The sequence below is a fragment of the Pleurodeles waltl genome, chromosome 9 (genome assembly GCF_031143425.1).
Source record: "Pleurodeles waltl isolate 20211129_DDA chromosome 9, aPleWal1.hap1.20221129, whole genome shotgun sequence".
Classification (NCBI taxonomy): Eukaryota; Metazoa; Chordata; class Amphibia; order Caudata; family Salamandridae; genus Pleurodeles; species Pleurodeles waltl.
This window is the reverse complement of record NC_090448.1, coordinates 672082842-672109213: the sequence shown is the minus strand read 5'-3', so window position 1 is coordinate 672109213 and position 26372 is coordinate 672082842. Positions and strand designations below refer to the sequence as shown.

At 44.5% G+C, this 26372-nt stretch overlaps 1 protein-coding gene across 3 annotated transcripts in view; it reads left to right on the top strand.

Moving 5' to 3' along the window:
• LOC138259847 (RNA-binding protein Nova-2-like) overlaps positions 1-26372 on the top strand; it is a 202094-nt gene that overhangs the window by 15681 nt on the left and 160041 nt on the right. For 2 of the 3 annotated variants that reach the window (XM_069207750.1, XM_069207751.1), the window contains exon 2: positions 23149-23292. In XM_069207750.1, the coding sequence (XP_069063851.1) occupies positions 23149-23292 (144 nt within the window). Of the gene's footprint in view, positions 1-20550; positions 20631-23148; positions 23293-26372 lie in introns of those variants that run through there. The other variant, XM_069207752.1, reaches the window with a different exon arrangement.

The following is a 26372-nucleotide window of genomic DNA, read 5'->3' as shown; positions in this document are numbered from 1 at the left end:
AAGTTGAACCTGTGTTGGGCGCAATAAAAACGTGACTGCTGTTACTATTAGACATTGAGCAGTAAAGGTTGCTCTGCTACAGGGCTCTGCAGAATCCTTGCTTAAGCTGATGGTGTTGTTTTACAGTGAGTTTTCCTAGCTTTGTGTGATGATGATTATATTAGCATTGTATTCAACAAGCACGTCTAATTTTGGCGAGCGTCTGCTAGTGCGTTACTTTTGATGGTTCTGCTGCGATCGACGTTATTATTTTGCACGTTCTGTCAGGCTTCGGCTCCGACCCGGAAGCCAGAATCACAGTTCTGCCCAGACTCCGGCCTCCCCCGAGCCCCACCCCGTGCTTCCTGATACAAGCGTTTCCTGTCCGTGAACAATGACCGGAAGGGATGCTCTCGGTCTATTCCACTAGCCTTTGGCAGCTGTTTCGCTTCGCACCACGTCAGTCCCCCTCGCGTTCAATGCTCCGGCACCGAGCCAGGGTCCAGCCCCCCGGCCCCAACTAGGAAGCGAGTGCGCGGGCTTTGTGGATAATATTGGCCTCAGTTTAGTTGGCTCGCAGATATGCCAGTCGTATTAGTTCAGTTACCGCTCAGCACAGCTTCGGTCCAGCGCGTAGTGCACAAAAGAGAGACTATGGGACACAAGAGAATTCGTTCAGTGTTTTACTCCTTGAAGGACAAACGAGCGTCCTGACCCCTCAGTCTCAAATCCGTCGAAAATCACATGACGTTTGGCTTGAGTTAAAAACTAGAGCCAAATCTTACCAGGACACCTGCCATGCAGTGCCTTTGTGTACTACACACCTGTTAACATCGAATGGTGCGGGTACAACACTCTAGAAGGGTTAGCAGGAGGTTAATGGTGGAGCTTCAAGGAGAGACATGTGTGTCACGTGGGGCAGGAGGGTCGTGATGCTCCGCCAGGTAAGTGAGCGGTGGATTATCACAGAAGAAAGTGTAGTATATTGTGCTGTTCCAGAAGACAGACGGGATTCTGGTGTCCCTACAAGTTCAGAGATGCTCTGTGCTATTAAAAAAGGTGAGCGGACACTGTGACCTCATTACAAAGGCACAAATATGCGTTGTCACAGAAGAGGAAGGCGGCTATGAAGTCACCGCAGGAACAGGATGTAGTAAACTTTCCAGGGAAAAGAGAGCAAACTATAAATTAAGTGCAAGGAGTGGAGTGTGTTGTCTGAAGAAAGCGGATGATTGTGATATCACTGCTGGGCCAGAAAAGTATTGTGTTGTAAAAGAAAGTAGGATGTTGTGACGTCACTGGAGAGGTAGAAATACGGTGAGAGGAGGATCCGAGGATCATTATGTCCCATGAGGGATGGATGTGTTGTCATGGAAGTGAGAGCAGTGTTACAATATCACTACAGGCACCCACGTGAATAACACTGAGTAGAAGAGAACAGTGGGTTACATCACTGCAAGGTAGATATTCTGCAGTGTACTTTGAAAGAAAGATAATAAAGGGATGGTGTGTGGTGGGTTGGAACAGAAGAGCAAAGAGGGTGTAACTGGAAGATGTTAAAATAATCTGGGCGACAGAGGCTGTGTAAATGCCTCGGGTCTTCCTCTAACAAGCCTTACTTCCTCTGAGGCCATGGCGAGTCCCCTGTGGCCTTAGAGTAGGTGATAGTGATATAAACAGTAGATTGTTCATGGGGTCAGCCCCTCTCTCTGGCATGTTTCAAGATCGAGAGTTAGCTTCAGTGCTACAGTAAATATAGTAGTGTGTTGTGGTTGCATTTCTATAGCACTTCATACCCCTGTTGAGGCACCAAAGTGCGTGCGGATGAATTGCAGTAGTTGGGAATAGTTTGGATGGAAGGTTATGTGTCTGTCATGTCACATATGGACGGTGTTTTGATATCGTGCTTGAGGACCGGATTGTGCTCGTATGGTGATTTATTGCTGCACCAATGTGTACATTTGAAACTATAAAGGGGTCAGTAATAGAAGACTTAAACATTACTTAGTAATACATAGATTGATACAAAGTGTGTAAGTGCAGTTTGGCCTTCATGGTAAGTGATGAACACAGAGTTGATTCCTGGGTCACTGCAAAATCTAATAGACTGCATAATAGTGGTTATTTATACAGCTCATACCACAAACTGAAAGTTATCTCAGTACATATCCCCACTCAAAGTGGTCCTCTTACCTACCTTCCAGCCTGTGACATCAGATTTTTTCATGCAACGCAAGGACTTTTATGAGGATTATGTTTTTTCATACATGCAGAAGATGTCTGAGCAATATTCAATCCTTCACGCAAATAAAACGGGGCAGCTCTTTGGGTGTAAAAGGGCTGACTCTGAAAACACTTGGCACTTGCTTAGGAATTGAACCCATTCACATAAAGTTTAAGAAACCCTTAAAAACTGAACTTTTAGGTCTCACCTTTAACTGAGATTATCTAGGAACGAGGGTCCTTTTTTATGTATTTATTTTATTTTTGAACGTTTGTATAGCACAAAAGAGGCCGATCAGAGCACTTTACATAGGAACAAGAGAATTACAAAGTGGTGATGGATAATATGTAACACACTGGCACTGTGTAGTAAGGGTGTGAAGTGAACAAGTTAGGAGAGTGAGTCTGTCAGTCGGAAAACACCACCGTGCCTTAAATGATTAAAAGAATTCTGAGGAAGCATAGTCACTAAAAGTTTCATAACCTTCCACATGGTGTCCGCACATTGAAACCAGATCAATAATTTCTTCCCTATAGCCCAGAATGTACTATTCCCAGAGGGCCAGTTGAATTGGGTGGTCATCGTTGGAAGTGAGGTTGTGAAACGTTGCCCCGTAATCAGTTTTAGAGGTACCACAACACTTCTGCATGATAATATAATCTAAATCAGCACTTGTTTTAAGAATGGTTGATGTTGGTACATGAGAATATTTTGAGGTTGGAGGTAATTAAAATGTTGAAAAAATCGCTAAATGTAAAATATGTAAATAACCTTTTTGTCCTCTGAATTAGGTTCAGCAATCACTGACGGTTTGAATCGTGTGTGGCTGGTCAGTGTGATGGGTTTGTCATGTTTTAAGGGTTAGGACGCCTGCGTGGCAACCAGCAGAATCCTAAAAACCAACAGTAAAAGGTATGATATCCAAATGCTGATTGAGTCCGACGTATGACTTATTTTGCCAAAGTCTTCCCGACCTTTCTGAGCTCTGGGATCTGATGCATTGCTGCTCCAGCCTTACGGGCCTCATGGTAACCGATACATGACGGAACTTTCTCCAGCCCAGAACAACTGGCAGGGTGGTAAAGTGTTCTGCCTCACCCCCTGGCGTTTCAGAGGCACAAGACTCGGTGCGCCCGTGACCCTCAACCCTCCCAGCCCTGCCGGGCACTGGCCTGACAGGAACTCTTATCTGCAGGCAGACGGCCTCTGCTGTCCTGCCCGGCTCTGACTTTCGGTGGTGGAAAGGTTAAACTGCCTAATGACTTGATCAGAGTATGAAGGGGGAGACGGCGCAATGGATTGGGATAATCCCACATTTAATTACATTCCAGCGCCCATCTGCCGCGCGCCAGACCCGGCAGACCCAGGTGAAATGGAGACCTCTTAATGGTGGAAATCCCTCTGACGCTTTATTCTCTGTTCATGGGCCTCTGGGTTTGCAGGGAACCCCGTGGCAGCAGAGGACGTACAGACCTGTGGCATAGGACCAAGAGGGGAGAAGAAAACATGGGAGCAGGGCCTTTGAAATAAACACTCTACACCAGCGGTTCTTTCGAAAACTCTGGAACCCGACTGAAGTAGTTTTGATGATTTAAAGCTGACCGTCTCCTGACTGGGGGTTGCCACAGACCTCCGGTTACCACCACCTCTGCTGTACACAGTAAAGAGACATGGGCAGTCAGAAAGTCGCTGCACAGAGACGCAGTGAGACAAGCACGTCTTTAACTGGTAATGGAACAGTCAGGCAAACAGAGAGCGTGGGACTGTCAAGCGCACACTTTGGGCTGAAACACACACAGGGATATCAACAGTGATGCCGCAAAGACAGAGGCCTGCAAAGGCAATGGGGGGTAGCGGGGCTCTAATGGAATCTATAAAAAATAACCTCCCTACTCCTGGTACGGTTGTAAAGGACCGCCGTATGTAGGGTGCAGTGTGTCCCTCAGTTCCCTGGTTCCGGGTGCCATTTATCTCCTGCATCGTGCTACCCCCCCCCCCGGATAACAGAGACACAGAAACGAGAACAAACAAACAAGCCAACCGATAACACAGCAATTGGACAAGCCAGACGACACACGGGGTAGAGAATGTAAGAAGAAGCATAGTAGCCATGAAGGTTACTTGCACTGCCATATACACACGATGCATAGCTACGATTATAAACAGATGCACTCTACGGAGAAATAGAACCAGTGAACAGAAACGCAGAGAAAGGAGCAAACCTAGCCAGATGCAAACTGTACAGAGACACCGGCGCAAACATGGCTAGTTAGTTGTTTAGTAAACGAACACAAGCTGTACAGAGACACCGGCGCAAACATGGCTAGTTAGTTGCTTAGTATACAAACACAAGCTGTACAGAGACACCGGCGCAAACATGGCTAGTTAGTTGCTTAGTATACAAACACAGGCTGTACAGAGACTCAGGCGCATACATGGCTAGTTAGTTGTTTAGTATACAAACACAAGCTGTACAGAGACGCCGGCGCATGCATGGCTAGTTAGTTGTTTAGTATACAAACACAAGCTGTACAGAGACACCGGCGCAAACATGGCAAGTTAGTTGCTTAGTATACAAACACAAGCTGTACAGAGACTCAGGTGCATACATGGCTAGTTAGTTGTTTAGTATACAAACACAAGCTGTACAGAGACACCGGCGCATGCATGGCTAGTTAGTTGTTTAGTATACAAACACAAGCTGTACAGAGACACCGGCGCAAACAAATCAAATCATTAACATTTATAAAGCGCGCTACTCACCCGTGCGGGTCTCAAGGCGCTAGGGGGGAAGGGGGGGTTATCGCTGCTCGAACAGCCAAGTCTTTAGGAGTCTCCGGAAAGCGGAGTGGTCCTGGGTGATCCTGAGGCTGGTGGGGAGGGAGTTCCAGGTCTTGGCCGCCAGGAAGGAGAAAGATCTCCCACCCGCCGTGGAGCGGCGGGTGCGAGGGACGGCAGCAAGTGCGAGGCCAGCGGAGCGGAGGGGGCGGGTGGGGACGTAGAAGCTGAGGCGTCTGTTGAGGTATTCCGGTCCCTTGTTGTGGAGGGCTTTGTGTGCGTGGGTGAGAAGACGGAAGGTGATCCTTTTGCTGACTAGGAGCCAATGCAGGTGTCTCAGGTGTGCGGAGATGTGGCTGTTGCGGGGTACGTCGAGGATGAGGCGGGCCGAGGCGTTTTGGATGCGTTGCAGGCGGTTTTGGAGTTTGGCTGTGGTCCCGGCGTAGAGGGTGTTGCCGTAGTCCAGGCGGCTCGTGACGAGGGCGTGGGTCACGGTTTTTCTGGTGTCGGCGGGGATCCAGCGGAAGATCTTACGGAGCATGCGGAGAGTGAGGAAGCAGGCGGAGGACACGGCGTTGACTTGCTTGGTCATGGTGAGAAGAGGGTCCAAGATGAAGCCGAGGTTGCGGGCGTGGTCTGCGGGGGTCGGTGCGGTGCCGAGGGCCGTGGGCCACCAGGAGTCGTCCCAGGCGGACGGGGTGTTGCCGAGGATGAGGACTTCCGTTTTTTCAGAGTTCAGCTTTAGGCGGCTGAGCCTCATCCAATCTGCGACGTCCTTCATACCCTCTTGTAGGTTGGTCTTGGCGCTGGCGGGGTCCTTGGTGAGGGAGAGTACAAGTTGGGTGTCGTCGGCGTAGGAGGTGATGATGATGTCGTGCTTGCGTACGATGTCGGCGAGGGGGCTCATGTAGACATTGAAGAGTGTCGGGCTGAGCGATGAGCCTTGAGGTACGCCGCAGATGATCTTGGTGGGTTCTGAGCGAAACGGAGGGAGGTAAATTCTTTGGGAGCGGTTAGCGAGGAAGGAGGCGATCCAGTCCAGGGCCTGGCCTTGGATCCCGGTGGAGCGTAGGCGGGTGATTAGGGTGCGGTGACAGACGGTGTCAAAGGCAGCCGAGAGGTCGAGGAGAATGAGGGCGACTGTTTCACCGTTGTCCATCAGGGTTCTGATGTCGTCTGTGACTGAGATGAGGGCGGTTTCCGTGCTGTGGTTGGTTCGGAATCCGGTTTGTGAAGGGTCGAGCAGGTTGTTGTCTTCCAGGAAGGTGGTCAGCTGTTTGTTGACGGTCTTTTCTATTTCCTTGGCTGGGAAAGGTAGAAGAGAGATGGGGCGGAAGTTTTTCAGGTCGCTTGGGTCAGCCGTAGGTTTCTTTAGTAGGGCGTTGACTTCAGCGTGCTTCCAGCATTCGGGAAGGTAGCAGAAGAAAAAGAAGAGTTGATGACGGTCTGGAGGTGCGGGGCGATGATGTCGTCGGCTTTGTTAAAGATGAAGTGCGGGCAGGGGTCCGAAGGGGCGCCGGAGTGGATAGAGTTCATGATGGATTTGGTTTCTTCCGTGTTGATGTGGGTCCAGTTGTTGAGGGTGATGTCCGGGGAAGCGGGTTCAGTGGTGTATGGTTGGGTCTGGTGTCCGAAGCTGTCGTGGAGGTCGCTGATCTTGCGATGGAAGAAAGTGGCGAGGGATTCGCACAAATCCTGTGATGGCGTGACGGCGTTGGCGCTGGCGCTGGGGTTGGAGAACTCTTTGACGATGCTGAAGAGTTCTCTGCTGTTGTGGCTGTTTTTGTCTAGTCTGTCGGTGAAAAAGTTCCTTTTGGCAGTGCGGATCAGGTGGTGGTGTTCGCGTGTAGCGTTCTTGAGGGCGGTCATGTTGTCAGCGGTGTGGTCCTTGCGCCAGGCCTTCTCAAGGGCACGACAAGTTTTCTTTGATTCTTTGAGGGTGTCAGAGAACCAGAGAGGTTTTTTGGTGTTGGTCTGTCGATGCGTGCGTTTGAGGGGAGCAAGGTTGTCAGCGCAGTTGGAGATCCAGTTTGTGAGGTTGAGAGCTGCGACGTTGGGGTCGGTGGTGAGGGTGGGTTGGTTGGCGGCTGCTTAGTATACAAACACAAGCTGTACAGAGACTCAGGCGCATACATGGCTAGTTAGTTGTTTAGTATACAAACACAAGCTGTACAGAGACTCGGGCGCATGCATGGCTAGTTAGTTGCTTAGTATACAAACACAAGCTGTACAGAGACACCGGCGCATACATGGCTAGTTAGTTGCTTAGTATACAAACACAAGCTGTACAGAGACTCAGGCGCATGCATGGCTAGTTAGTTGCTTAGTATACAAACACAAGCTGTACAGAGACTCAGGCGCATACATGGCTAGTTAGTTGCTTAGTATAGAAACACAAGCTGTACAGAAACACAGGCGCATGCATGGCTAGTTAGTTGCTTAGTATACAAACACAAGCTGTACAGAGACTCAGGCGCATACATGGCTAGTTAGTTGCTTATTATACAAACACAAGCTGTACAGAAACACAGGCGCATGCATGGCTAGTTAGTTGCTTAGTATACAAACACAAGCTGCTCAGAGACACAGGGGCAGGAAGCTGAGTAGGGACACTGGAGCATGCGTAGCCAGACAAGCACTGTACATGGTAACATGGACAATAATACAAGCACACCGTGTACAGACAAAGGAACACGAACAGAGGCACTGTGCAGACACAGAAATCAGACAGCAATACTGCACAGCGATACCTCAGATGTGCAGTAATAATGTGGATGAGACCCGTTGAGATGGACTAAAACTATTCAGACACCAGGACAAACTCATTTAGATCGACCCAAGATGTACAAAGGCACAAGAAAAAAAGAACAAGTTAGATATACCGCTGTAGTGCAGAATGATGAACAGACCTAAACAGCTAGAAGCTTTTTAGAGACACTAGAGCAGGAATAACCAGGCATAACAGAAAAGAACGAAACATGAGCAATTAAAAAGAAACTCAAAAGAGACACAGGAATACCAATGGATACCCGAGATAGCAAACCCTACTGTAGTGAGACACCTACACCAAAAGGCACGTCATGAGACAGAAATAGGGTCATTAACGAATGCACCCGAGAGAGAGAGGAAGAGACAGGTGCAGCCAGATAGACACAATGTGCAGAGAGAAATTATTGGTCGCTGTAGGACAACGCCCTGCACAGGGACCCAGGACAGGGTGCAATCGGGCAGTCGGTGTACAGACACACATTAGAGTAGAGAAACACACCCCCAGCAACACTAGAGAAATCCCCAGCAACACTAACACACTGTCCAGAGACACAAGGGCATCCTCAAACACACTGCAGGCTAGAGAGAGGAAAACTACGACCCACTCAAACGCTCTAATCCGAATAATGAGCACCGTTTCCTGCTATTGTTGAGCTTGGGCTGGGCGTTAGGCAGTGCATTGGGTAAGTATTGTATAATTTTAAAAAGTGGTTTGTGTAAAAATGTTTTCTCTCAAGTGGAAACATTTATCACGATTTTAATGTACGCACCCGAAAGGTACATTAAATATTTCTTGGAGCTGTGTTTGCATGCACCAGGGTTCTCTCCAAACCTCTGTCACATGCAGCCACTGACCTGGGATTCCCAGCCTCCCACCGCACATGTTGGCATAGCATGTCTGTGCGTTTTGGCTGGGGTCCAGTGTATCCTAGGGATTAGTTTAAACGCCAGGGCTTGCAGCTCTAAAGATCCCGCGACCTCTGCTGGATATTGACACAGATTCCGCGTTCATTTCTACCCTGTGATCTCAGCGCCCAGCTCCGCGCTACTTTTTGTATTTGATAATTCAATTGGTTTAGGCTTTCTGTTCATACATTTGGATTAGATCGGGCCAGGGCTGGACAGGCTTTGCTCTGGGTTCTAAACATCGCTTGGTAAAAAGTGCCCCTCGAAGCACTGGCTCCGCATGTCATCGGCGTATGTGACTGTGGCTCTGATATACCAACGATCTGGTCGCAAAGGGGTTGCTATGTTTTCACAGCGCTGCCATTTTAACTCATCTTTTTTTACGTTTCAATGGATGTACCGATAAACACACTGTGCAAACCCTCTGTTCCGAAAGATTAATTGAAATCCGGCCTCATGACTATTAATGAAGTGGGATTCCCTCTGAGACCCTCCCGATTGGTTCCGAATGCTGTGACTACGAGGGACAACAGACCCCAACACTGCCTTCGCATTCACAGAGTGCACAGATTGCAGCCCCTCAAGGTTACAGGAGGCACAGCCTTTATAAAACAATTGGCGTGATGCGAGGGGACTTTAGGGCAGCAGCGCCCTCGATGGCGCAGTCCACATTCGCAGTGTGAAAGCTATCCCTCTTCGAACTCCAGAACTAGGGAGAGCACGCCGTCTCTTGGAGTTGTGGGGCCCAAGAACAGAAGCAGTGCGCCTGCTCCTTGGGCTGTTTAGCCAATCAACAGCCCCGGCCATCAGCATGCAGGTAGCACTCCCCTAGCACCGCGAGTCTCTCCCTTTCAGAACGCGCCCCATTACCCCTTCTCCTTTTAAACCAGGCCACGAGTCTCCACTTGTTAGCAGACTGGCACTGTACCCATTTCCTCCCGGGATGGTCAGGCCGTTGACCCCTTCCTTCCTTTGAGAACAGGTAGCGAGAGAGTATCCCTCCTTGCTTTGGGAACAGGTAGCGAGAGAGTATCCCTCCTTCCTTTGAGAACAGGTAGCGAGAGAGTATCCCTCCTTGCTTTGGGAACAGGTAGCGAGAGAGTATCCCTCCTTGCTTTGGGAACAGGTAGCGAGAGAGTATCCCTCCTTGCTTTGGGAACAGGTAGCGAGAGAGTATCCCTCCTTGCTTTGAGAACAGCAGATACATACCCATTTCCTTGGAGAAGAGGCAGGTGATGATCAGCCCCATGTTCTCAGGGTATTTGTGGAAACAGATGGCAGACAGTAACTCCCCTATATGAGAACGGAGATACAGAAAGCCCCCCCGTTCTCTTGGTTCTCCTTGAGAACAGCTGGTGTACAGTAAGCTATCCACATACACACCCCACCGGCTGTCGGCTCCCTTTGTCTGAAGGCTCTAAAAGGAGACAGCAAGTGAGCCCCTCACCATTAGGCTCGAGGACTGTCAGGTTGTCTTCTCCCACGCTGAAATTAACAATGAAGCTCAGATTTATACAGAGAAACGTTTCAATTATTATTTAATACATATAACTTAATTTTTACACAAAAGAGAACATTTATATTGAGGTTATCATTCTTTTTACAATGCACTGAAAATCCAGTGGACACAAAAAAGTCTAATGCTGAACAAATGCATAAAAAGATAAGCACCCACTTCAGCTGGCTTTTGGGAGACCCAGTATTTCTAATCCATATCATATATTTGGTGGGCTTAGTGTCAGCCCCGTGCTCTTGATTGAATGGCTTTGTTGTCTGTCCAAAGCGTTCTGCTCTTCTTTGAAAAGGTTTTCTTCCCTTTCTTGTGTTTGTCCCACTCAGGAGCATTTCAGTGTCGCAGTGTTCTGCTGAATGAGTTGCATCCTTCACATCTGCCAGTAGGAGACTCTTTCTTTGCGTACTTTGCATCCATCTAAAGGAGTTAGTGTGTTTCCATTCTCTCACTCTCTCTTTTCTTTATTCATCAATACTCAAGCTGCTTCCTTGGGGAGACAGTTTTTACCTTTAGGCAGCAGCAATCACTGGGAGTGTATGTGTTTCCATGCTGTAGCCACATATTTTTTATTTATCAACACTCTAACCGAGTGGATGTGTTTCCAATAGAAAACCTACTGCAGGATTCTGAGCCATGCATGTGTGTGCATTGTGGAGCACACACTCGAAGATGACTGGCCTGTTGGCAATGCCAATAGCTCAGCCTTATAAATCTGAGACCTATTACTTTGGTAGGACTTGTTTAGGGTGGTCCTCGGCAATTGAATATCTAGACTGCTAGCTCAGCCGTAAGGGCATCCAGTGAGCTGTACATTTTGCTGTTTGATAGTCAAGCTCCAGTGTGGGGGGAGGGGCACTCAGAACTAGCCCATCGTAGCAGAGCTGTACAAATAAATTATGCAAATGATTATTCTTCTATATCTCCAAAGTCAACTGTTTAAAGGCAAAACATGCACACTGCAAAACTGGGGTGGTGAATTAGTGAAAGGCCCCAGAATTCCTTTGCTGTGGGGCAGTCTACCTGGAGATGAGGTCTAGCCCCAAAAAGAATGAAAGGGTAGCGAGCTACAGGGTTGTGGAGGAAAAGTCAAGAGTGAGTTGATGGGAGTGGCTTTTTCTAATCATCAGTATCTGATCAGAAACCAAAGAGACTCAACTGCCTCAATTGCAGGGTTTAAACCCTCATGTTTTACCCAGCCTCAGGTCCAGAGAGGAATTCCTGAAAACTCCTGATCACCAACTAATGTGGCAGTAAACCCAGGAAACACTTTGCATTGACAATGATGACCAAAAGTATTCCACTGATAAACATCCCAGTCATAACCAGTGCCAGCACTAAATGCCTTGCACTTCATGTGAGTCCTGAGCTTGTATTCTCAGCTTCACCTTGCACTAAGAATAGTAAAATTATATATAGATGTTGGCCTTGATGAAGGCCACACAGTGGTCTCTCTTTACTCTGGGTTCTATACTTACCTGTGTGGCCTGAACCCCACCAGCCCTATTAGGAGTTCGCCGCAGAGCCAGCAGGCAGAAACAGTGTTTCCGCCCGCTGGCCCTATGGTGAACAGGGCCTTAACATTGTCCCCGGCTCCTAATGGATCTGGCGCCAATGTGGCGGTTCGGCGGGTTCAGTAGCAGCCGTCGAGCAATCCACTGCCTGTAATTCAGGCAGTGGAATGTGCAACGGGGCTGTGCATGGTGGCCCCTGCACTGCCCATGCCAAGCCCCCGACACCCCCATTCCGCCAGCCTTTCCGTGGCAGTGTTAACCGCCATGGAAAGGCTGGTGGTATGAGACTCAGAAGCCCCAGGGCGGCTCTGCAAGCAGTGCTGCCCTGGAGGATGAAAACCAACTGGACCGCCAGGCTGACGGCTTGCGGTAGCCTGGCCGTATCAGTGGTCTGACCGGGGCGGCACCAGACTCATAATGAGGGCCATAGTATTTGAATGTGGTACTAACTCCTGTAGTGGATGAATATCGATTTCCCTGGAGAAAAGCTTACTTAATACATGAAATTCACACACAAATCTTTAATAATTTATTTTATTCATGACAGTCCACCATTTATAAAATAAATAAATAAAACAAGTGCAAGGCCCCTAAAATTGTTTAGGAGCGTGTTCCTACCTTTTCTGCCTTTCTCCGCCTTTTCAAGGTCAAAGTTGGAGGAAATAAGTCCTAGTCCACAAAAAAGAGTGCCTGTGCCAATCACCCACACCCACCAGCACAAATTAAACACTGTTTGATGCCCTAGATTAATGTATTATTTGACCTTTCTTGTGAAAGTGGTGTGTTCGTCGTCTCTTTTCTTAGTGGGACAATGGAGATTTTCCTTGCTTATTTCTTAAAATAGTGTTGCTTTCTCTGACGCACCGTTCATCCATGGTCTCCATCAGCGAGAGTGGAGCGCACCTCTGTGACCTCCTACCTACCACAGAGCCCTTTGCTATGGAGTTAATCTGCTTTCAGAGCATTCAGATCGGACCTGGGCAGATCCGAGAGCGTATTGACTCGGGGTTTATCCTGGGCCTGATATCGGTTTAAGTGGATTGTGTATAACAAAGCCTGCGGTACTTGGAGCTGTGGGTGTTATTAAGACACTCTTTAAAACACAAATGTCACAGGTCACGTGATGCCATTCAAAGTTTCAGTTTGTGTTGCGCATCAGAGAACAGTATACGATGTTAATGAAAAAGAGCAAAAACGAACAACTAGCTATTTTGTAAGAAGGGGCAACTGTAGTGGAACACAATGAGTTTGACATAAATTTAGCACTTGCATGAAGTGCATGACGAGTCTAAGACTACCTCTTCATCCTGTGTACAAACAAAGCTTGTGCGATAGTATGGTTTTCAGTGCTTTCACCATCATTACAAAGTGTAGTGCGATACCTGAAATACCAAGGAACAGTGGGAAGGGATACACATTGTACTGAAGTCTGATACTTACCATCTGACTTTGTGTACACACAGAAGCAAACACAGGCAGGCTCCAATGTTCGCTTTTTCTGCATAAAATGAAAATATCAGGATTTGTAAATACGAATGATGTGCAGATTAATGACACTTCACAAACGGCTCTTACAGAAGGCTTCTGTACAGTTATGCAAAAAAGCTCTTAGGCCTGTTTGCCTGCGAACAGTGTAGTATGATGATGCACCGCTTGCACAGTTGGGGTAGAGATGCAGATGGAAATCCATGAACATCAGTAGTTTTGTAAAATGGAATCGTCACACAGCAGGTGTTAAGTTATTGAGTCTTTACACAGAAGGATTAATGTTGCTGCTGCAAAGAAAACCACCCCTGTATGAGTTCAAAGAGCGCTTTATTAACATGCAAGATGACAGCCTCTGAGCCACATCAGCTGACTGGGTCCAGTGCTGTCATAGCAACTGTCAACAGAACATGGCATGTACCAACTGGGGGGTAGGACAGGGGAACTGGTAAGGGAGAAAAGAAGGCCCCGGGCAAAAAGATTATATGGGACAACATATGTCAGCTTAATATTGTAATAAATTACAAAAGTTGCACAGAAAAATGAGGTTCCTGCAAGTATGAAAATTATTGTAGAAGCAGTACGATGCACAGAATGAGTAGTATAATAATGTAACTTTTTAAATACTTTTAATTTTTGTCTAATCGGTTTATAGTAAAATAGCTGTTCTTCTGTTACAAAGAAGACACCGATGTCCATGATAATCGTCGAAGTATATAGTATGTGCAGTGTTATAAAATGAGATTTTCACACTAATAATATGTGGTTCCTGCATAGAAAATGAATTTTTATGAAGGTTTTTAAAAAGCGGTAAGGTAGAGAAATAACTGTTTTTTAACAGTAGGGACAGTATGGTGGAGTGGCATAGAGTAGAATAGTGGCATAGAGTGGAGTGGCATAGATTGGAGTAGAGTTTCTTTGACTTGAGTGGCGTAGAGTGGAGTGTTGTGGAGTAAAGTCACATAGAGTGACGTTGAGTGAGTACAGTGTTGTGGAGTAGCATAGAGTAGAGTGTCATCGAGTAGAGCAGCATAGAATGGATTAGAGTGTGGTAGAGTGGAGTGGAGTGTCATAGAGTGGAGTGGTGTAGAGTGGAGTATTGTTGATTGGAGTGGTGTAGAGAGGATCAGAGTGCTGTACAGTGGAGTGTCATAGGGTAAAGTTGTGTGTGATGGAGTGGAGTGGTGTAGAGCAGAGTAAAGTGACATTGAGTGGCGTAGAACAGAGTGACATAGCGTGTCGTAGAGTGGCGTGTCATAGATTAGAGTGGCTTAAAATAGAGTGGCAATGAGCAGAGTGGCATAGAGTGTTGCAGAATGCAATGGCATAGATTGGAGTAAAGTGGCTTGGATTGGCATAAAGTGGAATAGAGCATCAAAGTGTGGAGTGGCCTACAGTGCAAAGTGAAGTAGAGTGTTTTGGAGTGACGTAGAGTGGCATGTCATGCAGTGGAGTGATGTAGATTTGCATAAAATGGTTTGGAGTGTCAGGGGGAGGAAGAGTGTTGTAGAATGGAATAGAATGATGTGAAGTAGAGTGGACTGGAGTGACAAAGAGTGGAGTAGCATATAGTGGCGTAAAGTAGTGAGGAGTAGCATAGAGTGGAAAAGAGTGTTGTAGAGTGGAGTGACGTATTGTGGAGTAGTGTTGTAGAGTGTAATGGTGTTGAATGGAGTAGAGCAGAGTGGCATTACGTGGAGCAGGATGGAGTGGTGTAGAGTGAAGTGGCTCAGCGTCGCGTAGAGTGTTGCAGAGTGAAGGGGTAGAGTTACATGACTAGAGTGACATTGAGCGGATTGGCACAGAGTGGAGTAGTGTTGTTGAGTGGCATGTGGAAGAGTAGAGTAGCATAAAGTGGAGTAGAGTGGCAAAGAGTTTAGTGGTGTATACTGGAGTCGAGTGTTATAGAGTGGAGTGGCAGAGTAGAGTGGAATAGAGCATAGTGGCATAGAGTGGAGAGCTAGAGAGTGTAATAGAGTGAAGTGACTTAAAGTTCCACAGAGCGGAGTAAAGTGTCATAGATCGGAGGGGCATACAGTGGCATAGAGTTGTGTAGAGTGCAGTATGCCTGGTGTGGTAGCGCACAGTCTTTACAGTGGACACATTTTCAATTGAAGTGACCATTACATTTGCACAGTCATACAGTTTTACTGATAAATCTATACAGTGCACAAAAAAGAATGCCTGATTATTGGCATCATCTAGTGTATTGATTTGTTTTGACCTACTAAAATATATGTTTTAACCACACCTCTGAATTACAAAAAAGGTGCTTCTTTTGTGCTTTCCTAATTCTGATATATTCTGAAATATGTGTACAGTTAATTTTCCAGCATTTACATTTTGTTGTGTGCTAGAAACAAATAACATCCTTCAGCCTTTTTACATTACCATGCCCAGCAACATTGTCACATAAATCCTTTCACTTTGCTGTCAGGGAAAGAAAAGTAAACACCAAGCTTCCTGGAAGACAGAGCCTAACATTTGACCCCTTTCTTTGAATGTACAGCACATGTTACAAGACAGCATCAACATCTAAAGGCCTGCTTATTGCTCATTCACTTCTGAACTCCAGCATGGTTATATTAGAGGTGCTTCAGAACCCCTTCTCCTCTACTTCCAGTGCCTACAGAATGGGCATGAAATTGAGGATGAGGATAGTTTACATTATGCTATTAGTAAAAAGCACTGAAAAAAAAATTAAACAAGCTCATAGATAGAACATTGTTCCTCATAGGCATCTGGTATTGGCAAAGATAATTAGAATCAGTCTCGCAGAAATATAGGCGGCAGGAAACCTTTTGAAAATACAGCATGTTTACTGCTGTGAAATAGCATACTAAGGAGACAGCTGAAACCACATCCATAGTCCTGGAGTGCCTTGTGAAAAAGAATAAAAGAGATCCCAGAAAGTAAGCACTCGTGGAAGAATAGAAGGAGCCAGTCAGAGAGGTGGTAAGTAGGCAATGATCCATGGAAGGGATAAAGACCTGCTGGATGGCCTAAAGCAAATAAAGCCAGCAAATAGCAAGTAAATGTGAGTTACAAAACCAATGGTAAGCAATGGGCAGAATGCATTCCCAGGAAAGTTTGCCGAATGTCCCCAAGAAGTCTTTTGCAAGCAGACAGCTGCACTGTTTGGTAAACTTTGACTTAAAACTTACAAAGTGAAGTTCTAACACTTTTGTCTCAAGTGAGGTTCCCATGCTGCATATGCAGCGTTATTAAGTGGGTTAATTGTACTGTATATAAAGGGTTAGTTAGTGTGATTCTTGGACTGTTCATTGGGTGTTATAAAGTAAGATTCCAGTGCAGGTGGTGTTCTGGTATTTAGTTACATTCCCGCTCTGCACATGCTGTGATTTTAGTTGAGATTCTTGAACTGTCTATGCAGTTTTGAATGATGCTCTTGCACGATATACACTATGTAATCTAGAGAGACACTCTTGTTTATATATGGTGTTTTATAAATTAAGGTTCCTGAACAGTGTATGCTGTGTTATCAAGTGAGGTTCTTCCACTGCCTATGCAGTGTTATTAAGTAAGATTATTACACTGCACAAACAGTGTTCTTAGGAGAGATTTGTGCACCGTATGTGCAATGTTTTCAAACAATGCTTCTGCCAGTGTGTGAGCTGATTTATTTTGTGAGGATTATTCATAGAAAATATAGTTTCCCGAGTGTTCCGCCAGTTCCGGGTTACGAAATTGGCAAAGTAGGCACCGGCCTATGGGCAGCACTCCTTTTAGGGGCCCCGCAACAAGATAATCTTGATTTGTTCCTCAAAGAAAATTACAATCAAGCTTTCTTAAATTGTTTTAAAAAGATAGATAAAAAAATAATCAACTGAAAGAAACGAAAACCTTACATTAAAGCCTCTATAGAGAAAATACTGTATTAATGTAATGCACCCATTACCAACTTAAAGTACATAAATCATAGAAATCAGATTCGCATAAGTTTGTCTCTTAAAATCTCATCTTCTGTCAGCTGCCAGTTTGTAAAAACAATTCGGTGCAAACTACATACGTGTAATATACAGTGGTGATGGTCATCTCCATCTAACTGCCGTCGTGCACACTACTTAGTTCAATGTTATCCCACTAGAGCGCACACATGAGAAACCTCCAGTAGAGTCACTACATTTTACAGAGTACCGCAAACGACTGCCATTTTGGGTCTTTTTTTAAAGCTGGAAATTTGAATGTGTAGGTTGTAATGCAATCACTGTTTTTTACAAATTCAAAAGTAGTGCCTCTAGTGTTAAAGTACATTATCAACAAGTGTACAAATAGTGAAAATAACCTAATAACATTAATAATAAAGAATTTGTAAATACATTACTTTGTATTTTATCATTTTATATACATTTTATTGACTAAAATGAGTAAACTTGAATTACAATTTATTGTTAAACGATTGGATTTTTAATTGGTATCATAATCATATATTTTACAAACCGCCATTTTGGGTCGGAAATCATTTCCTCTCTGTCTTACGGGACACTGTTTACGGTACTCTGTAAAATGTAGTGACTCTAACCTCCAGAAATGAAGCTTTCTGTGAGTTATTGTGCTGCACGTTCCTGCCGACTCCAGACCCTAGCAGAATATTTGTGAGTAGATGCTTTGAGAACATTGATGTCCTATGTATACCCGACGTTAGTAAGTTAGCTTCTCTGAGTTATAGTGAAGTTTGAGTAACTTCACCATCTAATTTCTGCTATAACAGATCGCTACCTTGTTCATGTACTTTTACCCGTTTTTTGCTGACTTAAGAATTCTTTCATTTTCTTGAACAAAGCGTAAATATATTGTTTGTCGACACTCTTTTGTAGGCCCAGAGTTTCGGCGCCCGAAATTGTTGTTTGGTTAAATTAAAAAATGTATTAGGAGATAATTTACGATGGGGGCACTGGGCCCCAAAATTTCAACTGCCGAGGGTCCTCCACAGGGTTTAATCCGGCACTATGGTCCTCTGTAGCAGAGGTGCTGCAGCACTGAGAAACTTTAGCACAGAAGGGATAGTGTACTAAAGTAGAATTGTGTAACACTGAAAGTGGAATTACAAAGAGTGAATTTAGCCCAGTGAACACTTTTTCTTCTATGTGCTTTTTGGATAGGAGTGTTTTTGCAGTGTGAGGACTGTTGTAAAACAAGGGACTTGTAGGGTAAGATTACATAATATTTTAATGAATGAGAAATAAAACAAGAATTAACATAACCAGAAGGTCTCTGCTCAAAAAGGTTAAACTATTAGCGTTGACAGTGCTTTTTTCATTAACGGTCACCCTCAAATGCATGCATTACCCATTCCAAGACTGACTCTGATGTGTACTTATGCGTCATGAGCAAACAAGGTGGATAGTTCGATATTTTTAATTTACAATTCTGAAATGACAAACGGCGATGTAGGAGTGGTAAACTATAAGTAAATATGTGAAAAACCCAATGTGCACATGCACAAAGAGTGGAAGTGAGTGGCCCAGTAACAACTTGCGGCTGCTAGGGCATCATTACTTCTAAGGGATGGGAGTACAAAACAGAGCACACTGCAAGAACAGAGGAGCAAGGGGGGGAGAGTGCAAGGAAGCAGATGCACTCCCATGGCTTGCTAAAGAATGAAAAATAAGATTCGTAAGAAAGGGAGATGTAGAGAGATACATATCAGATCACTGATACCAAAATTCTCCTGGTTGGGACAAACAAAAGAATAGGGGGATGTTAATTAAATCAAAAGCAGACAGCGAAGAAACAGAACAAAGCTCCCCGAATATTCACGAGTGGAGGGCTGACACAAAACCCACTCTAAGTTTATGTTATGTATTGGAAACGATAGACCTGCCTACAATTAGCTAAAGTTGTTTGTCACCAAAATCTAAATATTTAATTCGGGGATACCATAGTGACAGGCATACTAGCAGTGATATTGGACATCAAAACTTACTTCTACACTTTGACACCTTTACTATATATTGCATAGAATCAACATTCAAGAACTGCATCAGAGAAGAGACAACTGCTGGCCATCTTGGAGGACTTACAAACCCAAAACAGGGATGCCTTTATTACTTATTAAAGCCTTAGTGCATTAACTAACAACTTTAGCCCGACAATTTCCACAACTCATACAGCTGGAGCTTTAAATTCCACTTTCCCTCAGTTTTATCCCTATCTCTTTCACCCAGTTGAGACATCCAGTATCATATATGAACTCTCCGCGTTGTAGCATCTGTATGTCCTATTCAGATTCCAAGAGTTACCCACACAACTAAATAGGTCTGAACATTTGAACATGATAGAGATACAGGTAACATAACTAAGCTATGTATGCTCCATCTCCCCTGTTTATATATAACAGTTGCTTTCAGTCCCGTTTGGAAAAAAATGTTATAGCATGAATCAAATACATAGAGAACACAGTTTGGGAAAGAGTAAAGTTCATCATACCAGGGGAATGTTGTTACAAATATGATGACATGTAAACACCTCAATGTGGCTATCATAGCTTTCAGCGCTGTACTAAACCATGTCCTGCTACCAAAGGCAGCTGTTCTTATCAGGGCATCGTCCTTGTACTAGAAAAAACTTACCTCAGAATGGAAAAGGTAGAAATGTATAACAAGTTTTTTGCTTATAAAAGTCAAGAAATTCAATTAGGTAGAGCTTTCAGTTCATTTGGAAGCATGAACTCCCTCTCTGGTCATGGCACAGACTAGGTTACCTTTGCAGTTTCCATGGGTTCAGAGGACAATTTTTCACGTTGGATGCTGTTGCAAGAAGGAGGCATAAACTTCATTTTGACTCATCAGTGCCTATTATAATCCATTTCACAGTCAGTTAATTCTGACAAATTTACCTAGGTATCCCATTCTTATTCTCTCACGTTTGAAGACATTAGATAAGCACACAATATTTTGTGGATTCTGTCTGTAGAACTTACATTGATGGTCAGAGCACATTCCATGTCCCACGCCTTACTCCCCCCGTGGGAAGGTCTTCTTTTTTTATGGGAAATTGCTCCTCCTCTTCACTCTTGATCTTTCTCTTGAGGAGCCTTTATCCTGCCCACTCTTTTCCTTCTTCGTTTGTGGAGATTGTAATCCGTGCACACTCTTTAAGACTAAAGCTCTTCTCGAAAAGGTGGCATTTGTATCCTGTTTCCTATTTCCCCCTTAGCTGATCTCAACATCCTAACTCGTCTTTGTCGAGTCTTCATACTCTCACGACTTTTTCTCAAGACTTCTTTGTCAGAATTCCTTTTTGAGATGTTCTCAACCAATTGTTTTTGTCTCACCCCCACATTAGTCTGATGGTGCATCTAGCGGCTCACTCGCAATAGCGAGGGGAATATCTCTCCTACGCCATCTGAAGCAGTCGCTCTTCAAGTTTCTTGTGACAGTGATAAAATGTCCCCAGAAATCCTCTTCACCTACTCCTGGAAAGTGAGACAGTAAATAATAAGGTATACTTTATAATGTGAGCATGTGTGGATGTGAGTCAATTGAAATCTCCTTGTATGGTCCACCTAAATGGACGGGCTTTGCAAGTTATCAACAGATAAGAATACAGTGGAGTATGGCAGTGGCTGAGAATCCAAGGACCTTGCAGTCTAGCAGTCATTTGATTGAGCCTAGAACCGTCAGTCTATCCAATTGTCTCCTGTTGTTGTGTCCATCTCTACAGCGAGGTACAGCTATTCAAACAAAATGCACATCTTGAGGAATCTAGGTCTTTATGACTTCTGCAAGGCAATTAGTGGGGTCAGAGCTGAGTATGTAAAGACCACATTAGTTGGGTTAAGGAATAGGTGGGGCACAGATTCTGTTGCTTAACAAATTGCCTTAGGATTACCACACAGTTGAGTAATGAGCCACAATATCTTATTAGAACCAATACATGAGATACCTATCAGTGAACTCAAGTGCACAAGAAGGATTACCCCCCTCCACAACAATAGGCATGATTCCATCTCCAGGTTTTGAGGATGTGACCACTTGGTAGAGAACGGTACTCAAGCAAGATAACAGGAACACCAGGAGACTATAATGCCTTGCCCAAGAGTAGGTCGTGGTTCCAATGACCAAAAGTAATAATGAAATTGGATGTTATCTTGAATAGTTGTCACCCATATGTGTTTAAAGTGACGAAGTGAGAAGGCTTGTGTGGGACCTCTGACGGTTACTCGTCCATGTTTATGTACAAGCTAAAGACTAGGCAATTTTACATAGCGAGCACTGTGTAAAGCCAGTTCTGTATTGGTCTTTATTTCCCAGTAAATCACGGTTACTGAAACAATGACACCAGATGGGGGTACTAAGTATAGACTTTTATAGAAACATGTGCGACTTCTGCCAAGAAGCCTCTTGCATTCCTATATGTTCCAGGTGCATCCCAACCCAGAATGTTATCCGTCACCTTTTCAGAGAAGCACCGTATTTCAGCATAGAAATGTACCTCCACTGAAGAAGGTGTTTGGGTATGTTGAACCAAGCACTCCATACCTATTCAGCTTCTAAGATCAGCAAGCCATTGGCATTGCATCCTGTGTGAGGGACAGCAGTTGTTTGTCTCATTTCTTTACTGCACGTGCACGTGCACGTGTACGGTCACAGGAAGCAGTTTGGGCCTTTATTTTGGTCAAAGTACCAGATGGGCACTAGCTCTTCTAATTAGCAGACTACAACTGATCTAAAATGCTATTGTGTTGGATATCAACTACTAAATGCCACCCGACCACTCACACACAGTGAATGGCCTCATCTCTTAAAGATGATTTTTTGTCCATAATTGAATCGGTGAGTTGATGAAATGGGGTAGATGTGGAATGGAACTTTCTGGAACTTCTTTCTTATTGCTGTAATTGCTAAATGTTTCTGGACATGAACATAGACTTGAAAATTCTATACGTGATTTGGGAGGAACCCGAGCTTGGTGTGAGACAGATCTCAATAGTTTCTTCCCTCATCACTACAGTTACCCCACTCATTCCAGTTTTCGCAAAGTGGCAAAACAGACCTAAAACTCACCCAAGAGCAGGTCATCCGAGTTTCAAAACGTTTTTTAAGAGTGAAAGCCCACAAGATACCCACTATACCCCACACCACCTTGCTCATTTGAATATAAATGTTTATTAGTAATTGTACATGAGAAGGAGGAGGTAAACCCCTGATGGCAGATGCACGTGGAGGCAGAAAAGTAACAAAATGCTTCCAACGATCAGAGATGAATGGATGATCTACACAATGCATTTATCTGTATAGCGGGGTTTCAGGTGTGCTAGAATTTGCTGAGGGTCTGCAAGCTTGTGGGCTATATTTTCAGCTAGAGGTGTTGTTATGATACAGCTTTAAAAGTGCCTAGTCAATATATTACAAACAGAGTGATATAATTTGCAGAGTGTGGATCAATTATTTCTAACCATTGTTTTGGTAGTAGAAGAAATATATCTCCCTCAGCCCTAGTGCAGAAGGTTACTCAATTGACAGTGTGAAGTGGGGGCAGATTTTAGCATTTTTCTATGTCTGCCTACCTTTGGTGAGTTAAGTTATGTTACATTACTTGGTTTCCTAAATAATGCTCCTATATGGCAGGTAGGAGTTTCAAGTGATTTTGATTAGATGATCAAAGAAAGTACATACCTGAATTTTGCCGAATACAGTGAAAATGGGCGTATATGCTGGGGTGTATATCCTGTAGAGGGAGCTATGTTTTATTTGTGGTAGCCTGCAAACATTTAAGAAAAGCTCTATCTTCTGTATGATAATGATTAATAGAATCTATCTATCTATCTATCTATCTATCTATCTATCTATCTATCTATCTATCTATCTATCTATCTACATCTCTTAATTTCCTTGTTTCCTTAGTCGTTCTTTCTTTTGTTGCTGTTCAAAAGTGTTTAATAAGCAGTGCAACTGATGGCACATGTCTAACTTGCGTAGTGAGTACATGGCTAACTTATGTATTCTGCTCTCTTGCAGAAGAAGGGGAGTACTTCCTGAAGGTGTTGATACCCAGCTATGCAGCAGGCTCCATTATTGGGAAGGGTGGCCAGACCATTGTGCAGCTGCAGAAAGAAACCGGTGCCAGCATCAAGCTCTCCAAATCAAAAGACTTCTACCCAGGTAAGAATTAGATATGTAAGTAGAGATGGAGGACAGTGGGCTCGGCTTTTCAAGCTAAGTTGGGAAAACACTTTGTGATTACCATTTCCATTATACAGGTCCAGTGTTAATGTTCAGCCATCAGGTTAGAAATCCTGGGCTGGAATTTCTGGCATGGTCCACTCAGATCAATCAGACTGTTAGTACATTGCGGAAGAGCATTCGAAAACTTGTCTCATTGTTCACTAACATCTTTAAATTGCAGAAATCCCAAGGTGGATATCAAATCTGCTTGTTAATATTTGGCTGCCAGAGCAAAAAATGTCACCAGAAAAATACTGAAAGCAAAATATTGCAAGATACAATGTGTCAAGAAAAACATGTGCAATATCAGTGACTGGCAAAACAAGAGAAGTTTCAACCTTGTAGGGTGGTTGGGTGACACAGGTTCTCTCCCGCTAGTGATGGAGGACTGTAGTGGAAGCAGCTGGGTTTAACTTCGGAGGTGGGGTGAGGAGTGTGGGGGGGTGGTGGCGTGGGGTGTTACACCCCCCAATGTATTTTCTAATAAATAGTTTGGTTACAGGTACTTTCAGTCTGGTATGGTGAGGTGCCTGTCGAATTTCACCAGGAATTTTTATATATACACAGACAAAAAAACCACACACCCTCTCTGTTTTGAAAGTCTTTAAAAATGTTGGTTATTATTCAAAATATTGTTTTTTCTCTCACTTAGTACCCCTACCAATCTGCATTTGTCTCCCTTTTCACTGCCCCTTTAGTCCCTCTCATGCCCCCTGCTTCTCGTGTAATGTATTTTAATGTTACATGCCAGCACAATTGTTGGAAAATTTGAAGCTCAAATCCCCCCCAATCCAACTGACAAGGCTACGCCCCTGGGAAGCAGACACCATCGCCGTGGAGACAACCCAGATTAAACATGGCTTTCTTGCGAGGAGAGGTGGTGGAGTTACAACTCATGATGTGTGCAGGTGGTATGAATCTTTGCCATGAACAGAGGTTTGGAGGGGTTAAATATGAAGGTAGATCTGGCTACCATGTGTTCCTCTATGCAAGATGATCACAATGAACAGGGTTGCTTCCAAATCAAATTTATTTTCTTAACTCGTTAAAAGTTAAGATATTTTGTTTTGCAATATAGGCTCGTATTATTTTGTACATTAGATTTTTTCCACTGAGGGGAAGAAACAGCAAAAAAAAACCTGCATCCAAGAAACCAGCTTGTAGAGCTCAATGCACAGGAATCTTCAAACTGGTGTTTTCGACATATACAAAAGCTCATTTTAAGAGATGTATTTTTTTAATTATCAGACGTAGACTCAATTAGACTGATTACCTACCCACACACCAGATACCATTTCAAGTGCAGCTCTGGTATGAAAAATATTCCTACAATTTGCACCTGTCCCTAGAGGTTTAGTGAGCCTCTGTTCTCCTGTGAGCAATTTATCTTGGTCTTTAGTCTTTACCACTGTAGTCCCTGTGTTGTAGAGGCAGGCATACTCAAGTTAGATAAACAGGTTACTCCCTTTGTAAGACTGGCTTTACATGGGAAGTGAGGATAAGCTGTCAAGGGCTCACTCTGTAGGTGAGCCTGAGACCAAGAGACTTTGTGACAACGGTAACTACACCCAATAAAGTTAACGGGGAAAGGTCCTAAATAACACGTTGTGAACAATGCAGATGTTTATCACACAACCGTAACAATGCTTGCCGGAACAACTGCCTTTTTCTGTGCCTTAGACATGCATGTGCCAAACTGCACATATCGGTGGTTGAGGCACAGAAAAACTCAGAGTAGATCGGGAGAGGATGCAGTAAGGTAAGTGAGGCAGGGCTGGGGTTAGTTTTTGGGGGTCGTGGAGGATTAAGGGCTTAGGCTGAGTGGGGGTTCCAGGTCATTTTTTGTTTTAGGGGCAGGGGTGGTGGGCAGGGTATTTTTTTCTTTTTTAAGGCTTAGAGTGGGGGACGGGCTACTTTATTTTTTAGGGGTGGGTGAAGGTTTAAGGAAGGGCAGGATGTAGGAGGAGAGAAGAGGAGGAAGGATCAGGAGAGGACGCTGTGAGGGTTAGTGGGTAGTTTTTAGTGGTGGGGTGGATTTAGGGTGGGTGGGGGTTGGGGTAGTTTACTTAGTGGGGAAGGATTTAGGGCTCAGGGCAAGTCGGGGGTGTAGGGTCGGGTGTTTGGGTGGTTTAGTTTTTAGGGCTTAGGCTGGGTTGGGGGTCGGAGTAGTTTAGCTTTTAGGGTTGGTGGTCGGGTATTTTTTTTTTAGGGTGGGTAGGGAGGTCAGGTAGTTTAGTTATTAGAGGTGAGGGTGGGGAAGTCAGGATATGTTTTTACCTGGGGTGAGTGGGGGGTCGGGGTAGTTTAGTTTTTAAGGGTGGGGGTTGGGGTAGTTTTTTTAGGGCTTAGGGTGGGTAGGGGGTTGGAGTAGTTTAGTTATTAGGGGTGGGAAAAGTTTTAGGGCTCAGGGCGGGTGGGGGCTTGTCTGAGTAGCTTACTTTTTAGGGGTGGGGGGTAGTTTTGGGCCTCAGGGCAGGTAGGAGGGTTGTATGACAGAACCACAAATGCTGTTTCCCCATATGCCTTTACTATGCATGCTTTTACAACTAAATTTGTTGTAAAGGCATGCGTGGTAAAGGCATGCATGGAAAAGACGCGGTCGTGGGTCCAACCTCGTTGTTAAGGCATGCATTGTTCCTGCATGCGTGGTTCTGTCATACAACTAAGTTAACGTCTAGAAAGGGATTTATCTTTTAAAAATAGATGTTATTTTTTATACCTTGGCAAATGTGGCACTTAAAACATAGAATACCTTGGGAAAAATCATTTTTCTTATACCATAAGTCTTCATAGTGCAAATAACATGAGGTCCTATGCCCAGTATTAGTCTAAGAGGATGGGTTTGGACTAGCCTAGCTAAATCAGCCATGCACACAAAAGGTAGAGAAAGCATGAGAAGACCAAGATACACCCTCCAATAACTAATGTCCACAAACAAGAATCTGGTCTCTGACTTTAGGTCTGGAACAAACTGTGTGTAAAAAATTCTCATATGTAGGATGTTTTCTATGTGATGG